This window comes from Mustela lutreola, chromosome 1 (assembly GCF_030435805.1).
Source record: "Mustela lutreola isolate mMusLut2 chromosome 1, mMusLut2.pri, whole genome shotgun sequence".
NCBI classification, from domain to species: Eukaryota; Metazoa; Chordata; class Mammalia; order Carnivora; family Mustelidae; genus Mustela; species Mustela lutreola.
Window position 1 is genome coordinate 138,344,835 of NC_081290.1, and position 22,798 is coordinate 138,367,632.

At 33.5% G+C, this 22,798-nt stretch overlaps 1 protein-coding gene across 1 annotated transcript in view; it reads left to right on the forward strand.

Moving 5' to 3' along the window:
* Window positions 1-2,322: 2,322 nt before the first annotated feature.
* Window positions 2,323-22,798, forward strand: part of ANXA10 (annexin A10) — a 122,185-nt gene continuing 101,709 nt past the window's right edge. The window contains exon 1 of the mRNA XM_059174787.1: window positions 2,323-2,531. Coding sequence (XP_059030770.1) covers window positions 2,514-2,531 — 18 coding nt within the window. The 5' untranslated portion in view covers window positions 2,323-2,513. The remainder of the gene's footprint in view (window positions 2,532-22,798) is intronic.

Consider the following 22,798-nt stretch of genomic DNA (forward strand, 5'->3'; position numbering starts at 1 on the left):
CCTATCTACCAAAATATAAATACCTTTGAATCAAGAAATGTGCCTTTAATTTTATACTATGTATTTGTTGTCTTGTTTCTTAACAGAATACCTGCATAGCATAGAGATTGAGGTTATAGGTTCTGACGTTGGACTACCTAGACTGAAATTTCCACTGAAGCACTGCTTAGGGTATAATTTTAGGCATGTTTTCTGACTACAGCATTGAGTACCTCAATGTTCTCCTCATGAAAATATGGGTAATATTACCTAGTCCATAGATTTTTGTAAGAATTAAATTCACTTACATGGGTAAATTTGCTTGAAACAGTGCCTAATATAGAATAAAAGCTCAATGGTTATTGTCTTTTCTTACTTTCCATATATTACATATTCAAATCATATAAATGAGTTAAACTCAAACTTCAAAATATTATTATGAAAATCTTCAAATATAAACAAAAATAGAATTATTTAATGGACTACCATCTCCTCAACAACTTTCAAAGTTTTGTCCTACTGAATTAATATGTCTCATAACTTTTTTGCCTGAAGTGTTATAAAGCAAATCCCAGACATCATAGTATTAATTGAGTCCATTTTTAAAAAGCTAACTCATAAAGTAATGATGAGTAAAAATAAAGTAACCATGTCTGGAAGGAAATTAGGAAATATTACCAAATCTCTTTTTTCTCAATTATGTGGTAAAATTAGAAAAATATGTTTGCCTCAAATATTTTGAAAATTTCACTTCACATTAACATACTTAGTCTATAATTAGATCCAAAAATCAATCAACTTTTGAAAATAATCATAAGAAAGAAAATGGGAGAACCTGGGTGGATCAGTCAGTTAAGTGGCCGATTCTGGATTTCTGCTCAGGTCATAATCCCAGGGGTTCCTGGGATTGAGTCCCATGTCAGGCTCCATTCTCAGCACAGAGTCTGCTTGAGAATTATCTCCCTGTGACCCTCCCCCTGCCTCTCTCTCTCTCTCTCTCTCTCAAATAAATAAAAACTTTTTTAGAAAGAAAATGATGCTTTTAGTTGGAAAACAAATTTTCCTTTGTTTTTAATTTTGAATCTTATACATATAAGTATAAAGTTATTTAGTAATTACTATATGCTCTTTAAATATATGCAGAGAAATAAAAGACAAATTCAGACACAAATACAGACACAGGCACAGATATACATACATACATGTATATTCGCATATATGTAGAATAATTTATTAGATTATAACTTCTTCAAAAGCAGGCAAAATTCTTCTTTACATGTTATATGGTACCAAGTATATTATTAAGTTAATCAGAATCTTATGAATTAAATGTTGCAGACATCAGATATTTTTCTGCTCAGTGTACATATTATATTAAGATATCCTGTTTAATGATTTTTTTAGAAATTTATTTATTTGACAGATCACAAGTAGGTGGAGAGGCAGGCAGAGAGAGGGGGAAGCAGGCTCCCCACTGAGCAGAGAGCCCAATGCAGGGCTTGATCCCAGGACTCTGGGATCATGACCTGAGCCTAAGGCAGAGGCTTTAACCCACTGAGCCACCCAGGCACCCCCTGTTTAATGATTTTTATCCATATTTTAACATCAGATTGATTTGGGCAAAGTAGTTATGGATGCTGATCCATTGGTACCTACTGTAATTTTATGTTCTTTCAACCAGAAGTTGTTTATCTGTAATTTATTTTCAAAATCTTTTAAAATTTTATAGACCAAATGAACACTGCATTGTTCACTCAATGGCAGTAAAATGATATAACACACATTTATTTTGTGATAACTGGAACAGTGCATGAAACTTATGGGGACAGATATATCCAAACAATTTATTAGAATTTGAAGTTATTTTTTAAATTGTTTCCTTAAAATGTAATGAAATTAAACATTAAAATAAAAATATATATGAAGTGTGAAAATGATAGTGAATATACACGGTTTCTCCAATGATAGTGAATATATATATGGTTTATTGCTGGGTATTCAATTCTGACCTAGACACATTATTTTTTTTATTTATAATCAGATAGTAGTTAAAAATACTACTGAATAGTATAGACACACCAAGAACTTAGCAAGCAATTTGAAACATGAAGCTAGGGGTCAGAGTACCTGAAAGAGTATCTAAAAATGATAAAGCAGAAAATAAATCATTAATTTTGTGTTTAATCAACTTACCTTTCCATAAGGCCTTTTCTGAAGATTACACTTCTTTCATTGATTGGCTAATGTATGTTTCTTAAATCAACACAGGATCAGGGGTTCTATTTATTTTATGCAACAATTCTACCTGCACACCTATGACTCATAGCTCAGTGTAAATACTGTATCTTGAGACATGCTGTATCCAGAGTTGACCCTACTTTTTCTTTCCTGAGAAACTGAGGTGAACAGTAGACATAAAAATCTGACTGAACAGGGAACTTCAATTCTTTCTCGCTACATAGGAAAAAAGCCTATGCAATTGGTCACTTACTAAAACTCGTTGTTCTACTCTGAAGTTAACCACCATCATCAAAATGTTCTGTGGAGACTATGTAAGTAAAATGGCTATTTCTATAAAGCTTTTCCAGTCTCTTGAGATTTGAACCTTATTTATAAAATTTCATGTGTGGTGCTTGAATTTTCATCAGGAAATATTAATGTTTTAATTTATTTTCATTAAATTTTTAATTAATAGATGTTCAATACAACTATTAAACAGTTATATTGTTAAATATAAACCTATGCTAATTTTGAAACCTATGCTAATTTTATTATTCCATAAAGGCAATTTAGACTGCCTTTACTTTCATGAGTAATCTGACTTAATTTTCACTAAAGTTATAAGATTTTTCCCCATATATCTTTCTATCAAAACTAAAAATAGGGGCACCGGGGTGGCTTAGTCAGCTGGGCATCTGCCTTCAGCTCAGATTGTGACCCCAGAGTCCTGGGATTGAACCCCATGTTGGGCTCCCTGCTCAGCCAGAGCCTGCTTCTCCGTGTCCCTCTGCCTGCCGCTATGCCTCTTTGTGGGTCTCTCTCTGTCAGATAAATAAAATCTTAAAAAAAAAAAAAAAAGAGAGAGACTAAAAATAAATATGATTGTTAATTTTTATTTTAAATCTATGATCTTTCAGAAAAGAGTTTATTTTTGAATGATTATCTGTTGAATTTAAACAATGTATAACTCAGTTTAGTATTTTGTTTTCTTATTTGAATCATTTCAATGCAATCACTCTTAGTCCTCTAAGATTTGAAGAGCTAACATAGACACTGAGCTATCTAAATATACATTTTAAAAAAGATATCCATTACATATGGTCTTGGAAATTATATGTATTGTGCTCTGTGTTGATGACAATTTTTTGAATCTATATAATAAAAAATGCTTTCAGGAAGCTTTTTATTTTTACTGCAATTTTTTAAGTAAAAAGGTCACAACATAATTATTTGGTTAAACTTTGGCACACAAATAATATCTAATTTTTAAAAGTATTAATTTCCAAGAAAATTTTATTTATTTTGTTTTTCAAATCAAATATCGAATAAGGATCAAAAAAGGGGCCAATTTCAAAATTAGCAAGACAGGAAACAACATGTGTTGGAGAGAATGTGGAGAAAGGGGAACCCTCTTACACTGTTGGTGGGAATGGAAATTGGTGTAGCCACTTTGGAAAACAGTGTGGAGATTCCTCAAGAAATTAAAAATAGAGCTTCCCTATGACCCTGCCATTGCACTACTGGGTATTTACACCAAAGATATAGATGTAGTGAAAAGAAGGGCCATCTGTACCACAATGTTTATAGCAGCAATGGCCACAGTCGCCAAACTGTGGAAAGAACCAAGATGCCCTTCAGCGGACAAATGGATAAGGAAGAAGTGGTCCATATACACGATGGAGTATTATGCCTCCATCAGAAAGGACGAATACCCAACTTTTGTAGCAACATGGACAGGACTGGAAGAGATTATGCTGAGTGAAATAAGTCAAGCAGAAAGAGTCAATTATCCTATGGTTTCACTGATTTGCGGAGCATAACAAATAACATGGAGGACAAGGGGAGATGGAGAGGAGAAGGGAGTTGAGGGAAATTGGAAGGGGAGGTGAACCATGAGAGACTATGGACTCTGAAAAACAACCTGAGGGTTTTGAAGGGACGAGGGATGGGAAGTTGGAGGATCCAGGTGGTAGGTATTAAGGATGGCACGTATTGCATGGAGCACTGGGTGTGGTGCAAAAGCAATGAATACTGTTACGCTGAAAAGAAAAAAAAAGGGAGGGCCAATTTCCATCATTGTTGCCTTAAGAAGCTTAATTTTGTCTTGAGATTCTAGGATTCATAAGCAGTTGAAATTTATCGTTACTATTCTGTTAATCATGCAGCAGTTACATTTCACTACAGAGAAATGAATCATGAAGTAACTCAGACCAGCATGGTAAAATGATTTAATTCATAAAAAGCTACTGTTTTCTCCCTTTTTGTTCATTCAAGTATAATCATTTGGAAATATTATTCAAGTGTAATCATTTGGAAATACACTATATACTGTGTATGCCAATTTATCAAAGGAACATTTAGAAAATATTCAAGTTATATTTCAGGGAATATTAAAAGTTATGATGATGATAAGATATTAAAAAGATGAAATGATTGGCTATCATTTTGGAGCTGATAAAGAATATCAGAGACTAAAGAGGTGGATTTGAGCATGCTTAAATATGCATTTTAAGTATTTTTTTTATATTTAAGAGATAAATGTTAGGTTTTATGTATTATCTCAGCACATTTTGATGATAAAATAGTTTTACATCATCAAAGTCATATTTTAAGGTAATTATTTATTATTTTGAAATATATGGTTTAAGTGATTAGAATTTGGTATTAAAGGGGCACCTGGGTGGCTCAGTGAGTTAAAGCCTCTGCCTTCGGCTAGGGTCATGATCCCAGGGTCCTGGGATCAAGCCCTGCATTGGGCTCTCTGCTCAGCGGGGAGCCTGCTTCCCATCTCTCTCTCTCTGCCCACCTTTCTGCCTACTTATGATATCTATCTGTCAAATAAATAAATAAAATCTTAAAAAAAAAAGAATTTGGTATTAAAGAGACCGACAGTCAAGGTTAAATTAATCTGTTTAATCTCCATTTTGAGTCTGGTGTTCTCAAGCAAAAGATAAGCTCTTCCATAGGTAATAGAACAGAAATTTCCATATTATGGTGTGGATGATTATTGACTGGATTGCTGCTCAAAAATACACTTGTAGGTCCTCCACTGAGCAGTTTCTATTAAATATATGACATCTGAACTTAAATGCTTGATAAAAATAGGTGAGCATTTTTGCGAGCCATTGAGGTAATTCATTAGTAGCAATTAAAAATATAGAAAAAATTTTTAAAGATTTTATTTATTTATTTGACAGAGAGAAAGATCACAAGTAGGCAGAGAGGCAGAGAGATGGGGGAAGCAGGCTCCCTGCTGAGCAGATAGCTCGATGCGGGGCTCAATCCCAGGATACTGGGATCATGACGTGAGCCAAAGGCAGAGGCTTAACCCACTGAGTCACCCAGGTGCCCCCAAAATATAGAAAATTTAAGTATAAGTCAAGCAAGAGGCAAGAGTCATAGAAAAGTAGCTGCATTTCTGCAAGAAATAATCATATGTAATCCTTTAAAATTATTTTCTATAATTATGGAGGTAGATAACAATTATTGAAGTAGTTTCAGTGGGTTAGTTAGATTAAGAAGGTAAATTTACCTTCAATGCAATAAGTGTATTTTACTTATGTGCTTGACCATAAGACTGTCTATTGAAAGCAAGATTTAATTAAATCATTATGACAAAACAAATACGTTTTATTAATTCATCAGATATAAATCATCTTTGAGGAAGATGTTATTATAATATCCCTCCTACATTGAGGGAAATTGCACTGTAGAATATTAGATAAATATAAATATGTATTTTATATAATAATCTACAAATTATTAAATTTGTGAATATATTAATTATATTTATAATTATTTATTTGTGCTTATATAACTCTTAAATATTAATAGTAAATAGATTTACTTAATTATTAAATATATAAATTATATTATATATACATTTGCCAAAGCCAGGATCCAAACCCAGTTATAACTGTGTCCTTATAATTTGAACATTTATCCACTATAATATACCGCCTCATTCAAATATATTGGCCTGAATCTTCTAATGAAAATTGTTGGCTGTCTTTGTCCTGTTTTGTCATTAACTGATCCCATTTTTATATAGTAGCATTTTATTTACTACAGATTGATTTATTTGGTTATACTCTTCCTTTTTGATTCAAGGTAAACTTTAATCCTCTTCTTTTTCCAAACCTTTTGATAATTTTCCTATTTCTACTATATTTATTGATTGATAGAAAAATATTAATTGTTGGAGGTTTACAAGCAATATAACATACTGATATCATAGTCCATATCTGAATTAACAGTATGTATTATACCTACAGTAGAGAAACAATTATTAAAATTATTTGAATATCTACTATACATCAGGAGTTTTGCACACTTTGTCTAATTTAACCGTCACACCAAATCTCTTCACAAAAGTATCATTTAACATGCTAAAGTTTTAACATTCCTTTTGGAAACACCAAATATTCTATTCAATGGTTCTATAATATATTATTTTTAGACTTCACACCTTCAAGGAAAGTATTTCTGTTGTCCACATGAATATACTGAGGATTAGAGAAGGTCAATACTTTCTTCCAAGTGAAAAACCAGGAAGTGGTCATGCAGGAGGATTCTGTCTAACTCCAAAACCATTTCTAATACACAAAAAAAGTAAAAATACCTAAGTGCAATTATCCTACATAATTACTGACTTCATGTTACAAAGCAAAAAGTGGGTCCTTTGGGAATTCAATTAAGAGGCAGAAAATTAGCAGCAGTAACTTTACAAAGATGCTTTTACTCATAAATGCACCCCTAGAACGACTCCCCAAAGAGCGCCAAAGCCAAACAGCAGCAATTTAGGTAATATCTACTGTGTACAACATGATTGTCTGCATTTTAGCCCAACTAATATGGAGTAAATGCATTGGTACTTAGCAGTGAATTATATGTAATGAAGGAAGAGTGCTCAGTAAATCAGAAACAAATTCAGGGCATTCTATCCAAGGGTGATTGCAAGCTGAGAAGACCTCCCATGGGAGCAGAAGCTGTTGATTATGCAAGATTATTTTTAAAGCAGGCTTTTCCTATTGAAGGATATTCCTGAGAGAAGTATTTCCATCCAAGAAATCTGACTTTGATTATTTATCTGTAGTATGACTTACTGAACAAATATTAATAAAAGGTTATTCATACTTTAGATTGCTTTCTACTATCACAAGACTACATTGTCTGAACTTTACACACTTTGATTCAACAAAAGTTATGAATCATGCTGGTTATGCTTCAACTTTTACAGAAGCCTCTGTTGACTTGGACTGGAAAAATTAAATGTAGTATTTTTTTCCTTAAAGAGATATATGAGCATGCTGTTAATTTTTTAAGCCCTCTTCTAATAGCTATAATGGCTTTTAAAGGTAAAGGCTGAGCAAATAGAACTGTAGAATAGAAATGAAACACAAGGTCAGAACCAGCTTTACTCCACAGGATCCATACGGCAGAAAAATTTACTTCATCTTTCTGCATCTCAGTTTTCCTATCTGTGAAATGGATGTAATAATGCACCTATGTTATAAGAACCTCTTAAGAATTAAGTGGCAAATAAAGCACTAAGAAGACTTGACACATAAACACTACTCCAAAAATGTATGCTAGATTAGTGTTTATTTAGTAGCAGTTCCCATGTTTTAACACTACTCTAACTCAAAAGCCCTGGCCTTCAGCAACCCAATGCACTATTTCTAGAGATGAAGTTAAGTTTGTTGCCAAGTTTGTTTTCATATACACACACACATATATGTGTTCAATCATTCACATATGTATATACACACAAACACACATACATACACACATATAAGTATGTAACTATTCATAAAATTTATTAATGTTTGAATAACATCAGAAGTTTCAGGAACAGAAATAGAGTGTCTTGAACTCAGCATAATCTTTATTTGTAAATAGCTTCCCCCATGCTAAAATTTTCATAATCCCACTTCCTCCCTCACCAGTCACTACCACAATCTCCTTTTTATGGCAAAGTTCCTCAGAAGTGCATTACATTCATTATATTCCATTCCTCTCTTCCAATTCTCTGAATCTACTTTAACTCGGTTTTCACCCAAATCCTCCTCACCTAAAATGTCCTATGAACATCAGCAGTGACCTCCATGTGCCTGAATCCCTTGCCCTGGTCTCATTCTTCATCTTATATGTGAGTGTTTCCTGACACAGTCTCCTTTGCCAAGAATGTTCCAGGTTTCAATTCTTGAAACTTTCCTGTTTCCTATTCTTAGCCACTCCTTTTGTCATTTTATCCAGTATAATGGTTTAACTGCACTGTATACACACACAGTGTTCCTTGAAATTGTATCTCAACCCAGCATCCGTGCTTCAATCTCAGAGTCATATAACCAGGTGTCTACTCAGTGAGTGGAAACTGTATTATCTTAACAGCTCAGGCCAAAATAAATAAATACATTAAAATTTTGTTTAAAAATGAAGTTATCTCTGACTCCTCTCTCTCATACCTTAAAAACAGTTCATTTATTAAAATCTTTTGGCTCTACATTCACAGTATATTCATTATCTGACCACCTCTCACCAGTTCCACTACAACTACCTGGTCCAAGCTACTATTATCTCACTTACCAACTTTATGAAAGAGCTTCCTAACTGGTCTCCCTACTTCTACCTTTGCACTCAATTCTAGGTACTAAGAATACAACAGTGAATATGATTGTTAAAACCTCTGCATTATTGAAATCTGTATTGCACTGCTGTATAGTAACTATCATTATTTCAGAATTAAACAGTCATGAACTAGGAAGTAAAAACATTAAAGAAGAGATTGTAAGAAAGATTTTGGTCCAGGTTTACAAATTCTTAGAGCATTCACCATAATAGCAAGAACAATAATAATACTTAAATTTGTAAAATCATTTCCATTTTCCAAAGTGCTTATAGTATACAGAACATAGGGCCTGTGGAAGATATACCACCTTTTCCTCTCTAGATCTGTTGACTTCACTTAAATTCTAGAGTGTCCAGATGATTTAAAGTTATTCAGAAAGTTATTTTGACATTATTTTTCTACTATTAACACTAATACCATACATTCACTTAAATAAACATTAGGTTAAACCCAAACCCTCTTCAATTTATTAGAAGCTGTAAAAGCCACAACAGAAAAAAATGACTGACTATATTTTTATTTTTTCTAATTCATCAACCTATTTAACAAACAGCACAGGAAAACAGTCATCAGATTATCACAAATCATTTTTTAAAACTATTCTTTTGCTAAATCACAAGATTAAAGTCTTAAGAAATTATGTTTGAGCAATAAGACTCATAGTTATTTTAATGAGTCAGCTATTTCCGGGACTAGGTGAAATGGAGAAAGCAAATAGAAAGACACTATTTAGAAGGCATTACTTACTGATTTTTCCTTTTGTATTAGCACCTCCCAGACCAACACCCCAGACCTCTATCTACCATAGATTTCTTCTATCAGCAGAAACTCCCTGTAATCAGGAAAAGCCTAGCTTGGGTCATCAAAAAAGAATGGACTGCAGGATTTTTTAGAAAGTATTTCAGAGTTCATGCTATCAATCTCCCTAACTCAGTCTCTTTTAAATCATTTCCAAAGATTCTTAAAATTCTGCTTATAGAAGTGCCTGTGTGGCTCAGTTGGTTAAACATTTGCCTTCGGCTTGGGTCATGATCTTGGGGTCCTAGGATCCAGTCCTGCATTGGGTTTCCTGCTCACTGGGGAGCCTGCTTCCCCCTCTCCCTCTGCTGCTCCATCTGCTTATGCCTTCTCTCTCTGTCAAATAAATAATTAAAATCTTGGGGAAAAAAACTCTGCTTATAATTTGTGGACATGCTTTTCTCTTTCGGGCACTTAAAAAAATTGTCTCTTAAGACCCATTTTCTTCACCAACATCCCATCTTATCACAATACATAATTATGAATGTATTCCTTCTAAATTACCCTTCTATTTAGGTCCTTAAGACATTCTGGTAATTATGCTAGAAGGAACCAGAAAAAAAAATGTTAAGAGTATGATAAGTATTAAGTGTAAAACATAAAAATAATTACAGGTTATTTGTACATAAGATGTGTTTCATGTACTATTATGGAATAATGGGAATCAATCTCACTCAGAGACTGCTTGGGATGGACTTTTCCTCTTTATTTTGAGGCAATTTATAATAAAGTGACAGGATGTCTTTTTTTAATTTAATTTTATTTTTTTCAGTGTTCCAAAATTCATTGTTTATGCACCACACCCAGTGCTCCATGAAATACATGCCCTCCTTAATACACACGACCAGACTCACCCAACCCCGTAACCCCCACCCCTCCAAAACCCCCAGTTTGTTTCTCAGAGTCCACAGTCTCTCATGATTTGTCTCCCCCCTCTGATTTCTCCCCAACTCACTTCTCCTCCCCATCTCCCAACGTCCTCCATGTCATTCCTTATGCTCCACAAGTAAGTGAAACCGTATGATACGTAACTCTCTCTGCTTGACTTATTTCACTCAGCATAATCTCCAGTCCCGTCCTTGTTGATACAAATGTTGGGTATTCATCCTTTCTGATGGAGGCATAATACTCCATTGTATATATGGACCATCTCTTCTTAATCCATTCATCCGTTGAAGGGCATCTTGATTCTTTCCACAGTTTGGTGACTGTGGCCATTGCTGCTATGAACCTTGGGGTACATCTGGTCCTTCTTTTCACTATATTTGTATCTTTGGGGTAAATACCCAATAGTGCAATTGCAGAGTCATAGGTTAGCTCTATTTTTAAATTCTCAAGGAATCTCCATGCTATTTACCAAAGTGGCTGCACTAACTTGCATTCCCACCAACAGTGTAAGAGTGTTCCCCTTTCTCTACATCCTCTCCAACACCTGTTGTTTACTGTCTTGCTGATTTTGGCCATTCTAACTGGTGTAAGGTGGTATCTCAATGTGGTTCTAATTTGAATCTCCGTGATGGCTAATGATCATGATGAACATTTTTTCATGTGTCTGTTAACCATTTGTATGTCTTCATTGGAGAAGTGTCTGTTCATATCTTCTGCCCATTTTTTGACATGATTATGTGTTTTGTGTGTGTTGAGTTTGAGGAGTTCTTTTTATAGATCTTGGATATCAGCCCTTTGTCTGTAGTGTTATTTGTGAATATCTTCTCCCATTCCATGGGTTGCCTCTTTGTTTTTTTGACTGCTTCCTTTGCTATACAGAAACTTTTTATTTTGATGAAGTCCCAAAAGTTCATTTTTGCTTTTGTTTCCCTTGCCTTTGGAGACATGTCTTGAAAGAAGGTGCTATGGCCAATGTCGAAGAGGTTATGTTCTCCTATGTTCTCCTCTAGAAGTTTGATAGATTCCTGCCTCACATTGAGGTCTTTTATCCATTTCGAGTTTATCTTTCTGTATGGTGTAAGAGAATGGTCGAGTTTCATTCTTTTACACATAGCTGTCCAATTTTCCCAGCACCATTTATTGAAGAGACTCTTTTTGTCCACTGGATATTTTTTCCTGCTTTGTCAAAGATTATTTTATCATATATTTGTGGGCCCATATCTGGACTTTCTACTCTGTTCCATTGGTCTATGTGTCTGTTTTTTGTGCCAGTACCATGCTGTCTTGGTGATCACAGCTTTGTAGTAAAGCTTGAAATCAGGCAATGTGATGTCGTCAGCTTCGTTTTTCTTTTTCAACATTTCCTTTGGAATTCAGGGTCTCTTCTGGTTCCATAGAAATTTTAGGATTGTTTGTTCCAGCTCTTTGAAAAATGCTGGTGGAATTTTGATTGGGGTGGCACTGAAAGTATAGATGGCTCTAGGTAGTATAGACACTTTAACAATGTTTATTCTTTTGATCCATGAGCATGGAATGTTCCTCCATCTTTTTGTGTCTTCAATTTCTTTCATGAGTGTTCTGTAGTTCCTCAAGTACAGATCCTTTACTTCTTTGGTTAAGTTTATTCCCAGGTATCTTATGCTTCTTGGTGCTATAGTAAATGGAGTCGATTCTCTAATTTTCCTTTCTGTATTTTCACTGCTAGTGTATTAGAAAGCAACTGATTTCTGTGCATTGCTTTTGTATCCTGTCACATTACTGAATTGCTGTATGAGTTCTAGTAGTTTGGGGGTGGAGTCTTTTGGGTTTTCCATATAAAGAATCATGTCATCTGTGAGGAGAGAGAGTTTGACATCTTCTTTGCCAATTTGAATACCTTTTATTTCTTTTTGTTGTCTGATTGCCATTGCCAGGACTTATAGTACTATGTTGAACAAAAGTAGTGAGAGTAGGCATCCTTGTCATGTTCCTGATCTCAGTGGAAAGACTGTCAGTTTTTCCCCATTAAGAATGATATTCACTGTGGGGTTCTCATAGATAGATTTTATGAGTTTGAGGAATGCTCCCTCTACTCCTATACTTTGAAGAGTTTTAATCAGGAATGGATGCTGTATCTTGTCAAATGTTTTCTCTGCATTAATTGAGAGGACCATGTGGTTCTTCTCTCTTCTTTTATTTATTTGTTCTATCACATTGATTGATTTGTGAAAATTCAATCACCCTTGCATCCCAGGGATAAATCCCACCTAGTAATGGGTGGATAATCTTTTTAATGTACTGTTGGATCCTATTAGCTAGGATCTTGGTGAGAATCTTGGCATCCATATTCATCAAGGATATTGGTTTGAAATCCTCCCTTTTTTGGGGGGAGGGTCTTTGCCTGGATTGGGGATCAGGGTAATGCTGGCTTCATGAAAAGAATATGGAAGTTTTCCTTCTGTTTCTATTTTTTGAAACAGCTTCAGGAAAATATGTATTACTTTTTTCTTTGAATGTTTGGTAAAATTCTACACGACTCCATCAGGTTCTGGGCTCTTGTTTTCTTGAGAGGTTTTTGATCACTGCTTCAATCTTGTTACTAGATATTGGTCTACTCAGATTGTCAATTTCTTCCTATTTCAGTCTTGGAAGTTTATAGGTTTCTAGGAATGCATCCATTTTGTCTAGGTTGCTTAACTTATTGGCATATAACTATTGATAATTTCTGAATACTGTTTCTATTTCCTTGGTGTTAGTCATGATCTCTCTCTCTTTTCATTCATAATTTTATTAATTTGGGTTCTCTCTCTTTTCTTTTGGATTAGTTTGGCCAGTGGTTCATCGATCTTATTGATTCTTTCAAAATACCAGCTTCTAGTTTTATTGATGTGTTTTACTGTATCTCTAGTTTATATCTCATTGATCTCTGCTCTAATCTTGATTATTTCCCTTCTTGTGTGGGGGGTTGGCTTAATTTGTTATTGACTCTCCAGTTCTTTAAGGTGTAAGAGAACTAGTGTTCTGGATTTTTCAATTTTTTTGAGTGAGGCTTGGATGGCTATGTATTTTGCCCTTAGGACCACCTTTGCCATATCCCATAGGTTTTGGACAAAAGTATCTTCATTCTCATTGGTTTTTATGAATTGTTTAAGTTCTACCTTGATTTCCTGATTGATCTAGAAATTCTTAATCAGGGTGGTCTTTAGATTCCAAGTGTTTGAATTCCTTCCAAATTTTTCCTGCAACAGGATGTCTTAATGTATTTTATCATCCTATTTCTTTTTTAAAAAAAGATTTTATTTATTTATTTGACACAGAAAGAGATCACAAGTAGGCAGAGAGGCAGGCGGCAGTGGGGGAGGAGAGGAGGCTTCTTGCACAGACAGGCCAATGCAGGGCTCAATCCCAGGACCGTGAGATCATGACCTGAGCTGAAGGCAGAGGCTTAACCCACAGCGCCACCCACGCGCCCTTATCATCCTATTAATTGATTGCAACATTTGTGTTATATTATTTTTAAATAAGCCAGAAGTGGAAGCATTGTAGAAATATTGTTTCAAGTTAAAATAAAAGACACTCTAACCCAATTAGACACATTGTTCTAAGAAATGTGTATTAGTAATGGTTTAAAAAATATATAAACCATTATATTTTCTAGTTGGATGATTCTTGTGTTGATGTCATCACTACAATAGTAATCTTCTTGAATTATTATTCAATTCTTCAGAGATGTTGAATATATATATACATTCTTCTAGGCTGTCATTTAGCTGTGAGTTTTAAAATGTCAGTATTTTAAAGAATAAATAAGAAAACAGACAAATGTGCTGTAAGATCGAGAATTGGTACCTGGAGGTACACACACCCTCTGTGTACTTCGCATCACCTGTTTTACTGACTGCTGTATGTTTAATCCCTGTAGTCGTATAATAAAAAGTAAATATTCATAGTGAATACAGTATCCCTTCAAAGCAAAAAAAGGTCATATTTATATATGCTCAAGATAGGCAAATTATTGGCTTTGAACTGAGGATTTTTTTGTGTGCAACCAAGTTCACAACTGAACCTATCACAACATAATGTCCACCAGAAACTCTTCAAGATCTCACACCCCTCCAGTTATTATTTTGATTCATCCCAGATATTGTGAATAGTAGGTTGGTGGTAATTTTATAATTTAGGGGATGAAACATAATATTTGAGAGGGAGACTGCTTCATCTGCTTCTTGGCTGTTGTTGGCAGACAAGTTATATATAACCATGTGATTATGAGAAGAGGTATTTTTTTAATATTTACTTCCCTTTGCTAAATAAGTTAAATAACATTTTCTAAAATCATTCCCATCTCTGAAGCAATAAAAATTAGTCCAAATCAGTATTATACATAAGAAAAAGACCATTTCACTAAATGGTAATGTAGGAACTAATTGTTACAGTAGGTATAATGTAGGATAATGTGTTAAATGTTCTACTGTACTTTTTCCTGTCCCAGCTTTGGAATTAACCACTTCTCCAAGGAGCCCTGACTCTCTTAGTTGAATAATAATGTTTAAAAACTGAGATATAAATGCTGGGTGTGCTCATTTCTACAGTGGAATCATTGTTTATAAGCTCTTTGAGATGACAGAGAAATGAAGTGTATAAAAATACCCATATTTCTGCACACATCTATATTTATTTCTGTACATATGTATATGTTTAGGTCTACCTACCTACCCACCTATCTATTCATCTATCTACTATTTACTTTCTTTTTTTCTGTCTCTCTCTCTCTGGCTATTATCTATCTCCATATTGATAACTTCAATCTAACCCTGCACCAAAATTTTATCCTCTTCTATTATTTATAACTTCTCACACAGTAAAAATCCTGACTATCATTACCTAAAACATGCTTATTTGCTCAACACTATCATACACACAGTTTAAAATGTGCTAAGCCACAGCCCTATGAGAAACAATTTTGCCGAAAACAGGACATTGTTTGGGTTCTTTTCATCTTTAGCTCTACAATATCCAGTTAAAAGCTATTTACCAAAGTTAGGACATGTCCCTTCTCCTAAGCCACTTTACTATGATTATAAGATTCATTTGTAATGTAGTTGTTTGCTACAATCTTTATTCTTTGTTGGATTCCCTGTACATTATAGTTGATCTTGTTAAATTTACATTTATGTGTAACAGAAGATGTTCTTTGTGGTATACAGTTGTATGAGTATTGAGCCATGTATCCAGTACTACCTTTCCTTATAGAAGACCTTAATCATCCAAAAATCCTTCCTCAGTTCCCATTTATAGTCACCTACATCCCCAAACCCTCAAATTTGGGCAAATAGTCCTCTATTTTCCATTCCTCTAGTTCTACATTTTCTAAATAGTCATATAAAAAGAATCAAAGACTATGGAATCTTACAAATATGGCTTCTCATTTTATTGCTGAATAGCAGTCTGTTGTATGAATGTACCACAATTTGTTTATTCGTTCAGTTTGAAGGACATCTGGGTTGTTTCCAATCTTTACCAATTTCAAAGTAGGCTTCTATGAAAACTTGGGTTTTTTGTGTGAAGATAAGTTTCTATTTCTTTTAGATAATTATCTAGGAGTGGGATTGCCAGGTTATATAGTAATAATGTGTTTAACTTTGTAAGAATCTGCCAAACTATTTCTCCAAAATGGCTGTACAATTTTTCATTTCAGTGACAACGTATTGTAGTAGGATCTCATTGCAGCTTTACTTTGTATTTCTTTATGTATAATGATATTAGTAGTTTTTCATATGCTTATTTACCAAAACTTCACTGAGAATATGTCTGCTTATAATGTTTACCTATTTTTTAATTCAGTTTTTCTTTTTATTTCTTATTGTCCTTTATATATTTTGAATAAAAGGTCTTCATGAGAAATGTGATTTACGAATATTTTCTCTAATTCTGTGACTTGTCTTCTCATTCTTTTAACAGTGCTTTTCACAGATTAGAAGTTTTCAATTTTGACAAAGCCCAATTTATTTCTACTTTACAAATTATACTTTTACTGTTATATCTAAAAATTCTTTTACTAACCCAAAGTCATGCAGAATTTCTCCTATATTTTCTTCCAGATATTTTATACAATTACATTTCTATTTAGGGCTATGATCAATTTTGGGTTAATTTTTGTGTAAGGTGTGAGCTATAGTTCAAGCATAACTTTTTTTTTCATGTGAACATCCAGCTTTTATAATGCCATTTCTTGGAAAAACTATTGTTTCTCCATGGAATTGCTCCACAACTTTGTCAAAAGCTATTTGTCTATATATATGCAGCTCTATTGCCAGACTCCCTTTTCTACTCCATTGACTGATTTTTCTAGAGCACTGATCAGTAGCACATTATTATATTGTGGCTTCACAACAATTCTTAAAATAAGTTAGCATTATTCTTCTATTTTTTTTTTCAAATCTGTTTCAGTTGTTCTAGGTTCTTTGCATTTCCATGGGTATTTTAGAATTGAAGTGTTCAAATCTACATAAAATGCTGCTGGGATTGTGATTGGGATTCTGTTAAATCCACAGATCAACTTGGGGAGAATTGACATCTTAACAATATTTTTTCAGCCATGAAAATGGTATGTATATAGATAGATAGATAGATTTAGATATATATAGTTTCCTTTAATTTTTATCAAGACTGTTTTGTTTCTTCTCTTCCATTATACATGCCTTTTTAAAAAATATTTTGATTTTATGGAGTGCCTGGGTGGCTCAGTCAATTAAGCATCTCACTTAATTTGGGTTCAAGTCACGATCTCAGGGTCCTGAGATTTAGGCCACAATGGTCTCCCCACTCAGTGCAGTGTCTGCTTCCCCTCTTTCTCTACCTCTACCCCTCCTCCCACTCATGCATTCTCTCTCTCTCTTTCTCAAATAAATAAATCTTCAAAAAAAAATTTTGATTCTGGTATAGTTAACATACAGTGTTATATTAGTTTCAGGTGTACAATATGGTGATTTAACAATTCCATATATTACTCAGTGTTCATCAAGATAAATGTACACTTAATCCCTTTACCTGTTTCACCAGTCTCTTCATCCACCATGTCACTGGTAACCCTCATTTTGTTCTCTATAGTTAAGAGTCTGTTTTTTCGTTTCTCTTTCTCTCTCTCTCTCTCTCTCTCTCTCTGTTTTTTTTTCCTGTGTTCATTTATTTTGTTTCTAAAATTCCAAATACAAATGAAACCACATTGTATTTGTCTTTCTCTGACTGGCTTATTTTGCTTAGCATTATATTCTCTAGATCCAACCATTTGTTGTAAATAATGAAATTTCATTCTTTTTTATGGCTAAATAATATTCATATACCACATCTTCTTTAACCATTCGTCTATTGATGGACACTTGGTCTCTTTCCATAATTTGGCTATTGTAAACAATGCTGCAATAAATATAGGGGGTGCATATGTCCCTTTGAATTAGTGTTTTGTATTCTTTGGGGTAAATAACCAATATTCTGATTTCTGGATCATAGGGTAATTCTAGTTTTAATTTTTTAAGGAACCTTCATACTCTCTTCCACAATGACTGCACCAGTTTGCATCACCACCAACATTGCATGAGGGTTCCTTTTTCTCCACATCCTGACCAGTACTTGTTATTTCTTGTGTTGCTGATTTTAGCAATTCTGACAGGTGTGAGGTGATATTTCATATGGTTTTGATTTGTATTTTCCTTATGATGAGTGATGCTAAGTATCTTTTCATATGTCTCTTGGTCATCTGGACATATTCTTTGGAGAAATGTCTGTTCATGTCTTCTGCCCACATTTTTAACTGGGTTATTTGTTCCTCTGGTGTTGACTTGTATATGGTCCTTATATATTTTAAATACTAACCTTTATTGGATACATCATTTGCAAATATCTCCTTCCATTCAGTACATTGTCTTTTAGTTTTGTTTGATCTTTCCTTTGCTATGCAGAAACTTTCATTTTGATGTAGTCCCAATACTTTATTTTTGCTTTTGTTTCCCTTATCTTAGGAGACATATCTAAAAAGATACTATTACAGCTGATGTCAGAGAAATTACTGCCTCTGCTCTCTTCTGGAATTTTTATGGTTTTAGGTCTCACGTTTAGGTGTTCAAACCATTCTGAGTTTACTTTTGTGTATGGTTTCAGGAAGTGGTCCAGTTTCATTCTTTTGCACTAGACTAGCTGTCTAGTTTTCCCAACACCATTCGTTAAAGAGACTTTTTCTTATTGCATAGTCTACCTTCCTTTGTGAAAGAGTAATTGATTATAAAATCATGGTTTATGCCTGGGCTTTCAATTCTGTTCTGTTGATCTATTCTGTCTATTTTTGTGCCAGTACCATACCACTTTGATTACTATAGCTTTGCAATATAACTTGAAATTTGGAATTGTGATACCTCCAACTTTATTTTTCTTTCTTAAGATCACTTTGGCTATTTGGGGTTTTTTTTGGTTCCATACAAATTTTAGGATTGTTTGTTCTATTTCTGTGAAATATCCTGTTGGTATTTTGATAGAGATTGCATTACACATATATATATTGCTTTGGGTAATATAGAGCTTTTAATATTTGTTCCTCTAATCAATGAACATGGAATATCTTCCCATTTGTTCATGTTGTCTTCAATTTCTTTCATCTGTGTTTTATAGCTTTCACAGGTAACATCATAATCGATGTTGAAAAACTGAGAACTTTTCCCCTGTGGTCAGGAATAAGACAAAGATGTCTACTCTCACCACTTCTATTCAACATAGTACTGGAAATCCTAGCCATAGCAATCAGAAAAGAAAAAGGAAAGAATGCATCCAGATTGGTAAAGAAGAAGTAAAATTTTTACTACTTGCAAATGACATGATAATATATGTATAGAAAATTATAAATACTCTACTAAAAAACTACTAGGACTAATAAATGAATTCAGCAAGGCTGCAGAATGCAAAAATCAAGGTACAGAAATCCAATGCATTTCTCCATGCTAACAATGAAGCAGCAGAAAGAGAAATTAAAATAATAATTTTAAATATATAATAATAATAAATAATAGCTAGGAATAAATTCAAAAAAATAGTTAAAAGACCTGTATAATATATATGGCTTTTTTTTAAATTTTCTTACTGCACTAGGATTTTCTGTAGGATGTTGAAGAAGTAATGAGAAAAGACATCTTTCCTTTGTTTCCAAAGCAATGGGGCAGTGATGGGGGCAAGTGGATAGAGTGCCCTCATATTTCACCATTATGAATAAGCTAGCTTGCAAAGTTTTTGTAGATGTCCTTAATCAAATTAAATAAGTTGTCTTCTAAAAAATAACAAAATAAATTAAAAAAAATTTTAAAAAATAAATTGCCAGGGTACTTGGGTGGCTCAGTGGGTTAAGCCTCTCCTTTTGGCTCAGGTCATGATTCCAGGGTCCTGAGATCGAGCCCCAAATCGGGCTCCCACCTCAGCAAGGAGCCTGCTTCCCTTCTCTCTCTGCCTGCCTCTCTGCCTACTTGTGATCTCTCTCTCTGTCAAATGAATAAATATAATCTTTTAAAAAAATTAAAATAAAATAAAATAAATTGCCTTCTTTTAAGTCTGCTGAAATTTTTTTAAACATGAATGAATGCTATCCCTGAGTTTTTTAGAATATTTTGATGATAATATGAGTTTTCTTCTTAATTAATACAATAAAATAAATTGATTAGTTTTTTAATGTAAAATCAGCTTTGCATACTTGAAATAAACCTCACTTAGTCATGCTACATTATTCTTTTTATATATTTTTGTGTTGGATTTTCTTATATGAGGTTGTGTGTTTTTGCATCTTTGTCCATAAAGATTACTGTCTTTTAAGTTTTCTTTTTTGTAATGTTGGTTTTGTTTTGGTATAAGTGTAATTAGGGCTCCATAAAATGAGTAAGAAAGTATTACCTTCTATCTTCTGTAAGAGATTTGGCAACTCTGGTTATTATTTCTTCTTTGAATGGTTGGTAGACATCTCCAGTGAAACTGTCCCTGAAGTTCTCTTTGTTGTTTAACTATGAATTCAGTGCCCTCAACAGATATTAGGCATATCATGTTATTTGTTTTTCTTGAGTGAGTTTTGATAGTTTTTTTCTTCTAAGGAATTAAAATTGTCTTATTTATGGACATAGAATTTTTCATAGCATTCTTTTTGGTAATGATTTCCTCAGTGATTTTCATATTTATGTTCTGTATCTTCTAATTTTCTTTGTTGGTCTAGCTAGAGTTTCATCAATTTTATTGTTGTTCAAAGAATAAGCTTATGATTTCATGTATTTTCTTTGTTTTTCTTGTTTTATTTATTTTTATTCTTGTCTTTGTTACCTCCAACTTCCTGATTGCTTTGAGTATAATTTTCTATTATTTTTCTAATTTTTTATGGTAAAAGATTAAATTTTTTATTTGAAAACTTTCTGTTTTAACATATGCATTTATGCTATAAATTCTTCTTTAAACACTGTAGACACCAAACTCACATGAAGAATGTAGATGGTTGACTTTGTTTCTCTCATCTGTTTTTGATCACAAAAAGTCCACATAGTTTTGAAAGCTGCTAGAATCTGTGATCAACTTCTTAATGTTGCATGGTATTAACAATTTTAGATCAATAATACTTTAAAGCATTTATTATGAATTTACAAATTTCTAAGATACATAAGAAATGGGAAAATATTATAAATATATGTGGTTATCTAAAAGACTGCAAGTTCTTATTTTATAACTCAAGTTATTATTTCTAATTTTGTATCAAAATGATTTTTGAAAATGATATTGTCCCATGGAACTCTCATAAGAACAATTAAAACCTAAGTAGAATTATAAATTGAAGCTAATGATAATGAGGAAGAGGAAGAGGAGAATAGGATTAATAAAAACTACTACTTACTGGAATACATATCCTATTAATCTCTATAACAACTCAACTGTACAATGTGTCCATGACTCTAAGTCCACAAAATGTGAATCAGGAGAGTTTAGGTAACTTGTTACATTGTCCAACAAAGGATAATGATTATTTCAAACCAAGCCAATCTTATTCTAGTGAGATACATGTGTTCATCAACAAGGGAAATGGAGAGAAGACCTTAACTTTTACTGGCTACTCTTTATTATTATTATTTTTTTTTTTTTTACAATATCCAGAAAAGGTAATTATCAGATGTTTCGTAGCTATATGCTACATCATATTTGCTGTATTTTTCGTTTACTTCTAGAGGTTTCTCTTCTTACCCACCTCCTCTACTCAGGAATATGATAAGCCATAGAACATTAACCTGCATTAGATATAGAAGTGGAGGTATTTATATTAGTGGCAGAAAGCACTAACAACTTCATGAAGTTCCTAGTATAGTTAACACTCCACTTTAGATTGGGGACCTCATAACTTTTCATAACTTTTTCTGGGGAGTCATCAAAAGACCAAAATATACCATGAAATCATTGCCATATCAGTATTCTTTTCACTGACAATGGTATAAGCAGACCGATCAAAAAGAGAATGTATGGAGGCACCTGGGTGGCTCAGTGGGTTAAAGCCTCTGCCTTCAGCTCAGGTCATGATCCCAGGGTCCTGGGATCGAGCCCTGCATCGGGCTCTCTGCTCTGCAGGGAGCCTGCTTCCTCCTCTATCTCTGCCTGCCTCTCTGCCTACTTGTGATCTCTGTCTGTCAAATAAATAAATTAAATATTTTTAAAAAAAAGAAAGTATGGATTTACTTGATAACAAATCAAAGACTGAATAATTCAATATAAAAAAAACAGGAAGAACAAAACTTGGTGATTTGTAGTCAAATGGCTATTAATTGGTTTCACTTCTCACTGTTAAATATTTCTTTAGGAATGAAATATAGACTGAGAAAGCCAATTAAGGGAGGTAATGGGGTGAAGCAGAACAAAGAATTTCAGTGAAAGTTACAAAGCAATTTAGCTTTAGAGTTTTTTAAAATGAGCATCTCTGACACATTGCTAATTTAACCTTCTGATTATACAAATTAAATCACTATTATATTATTTATCTTTCATTTAACAGGCATTTTTGGAAAACAAAAAGAATTTTTCATGTAGTTAAGTTTGGGCTATTAATTAGAAAGAAAAATGTATGTATGTTTGTTTGTTTAATCTTACACTGTCCATTTAAATTCCAAGGCTAGTTTCCCAGAGGTCCTGTCTTAGCTCCGGTTGCTGTAAGAAAATGTATTAAATTTGGTGCTTAACCAAGAGATATTTATTTCTCACAGTTCTAAAGACTAGGAAGTTCAAGATGAAGGTGACAGTAGATTCAGTTTC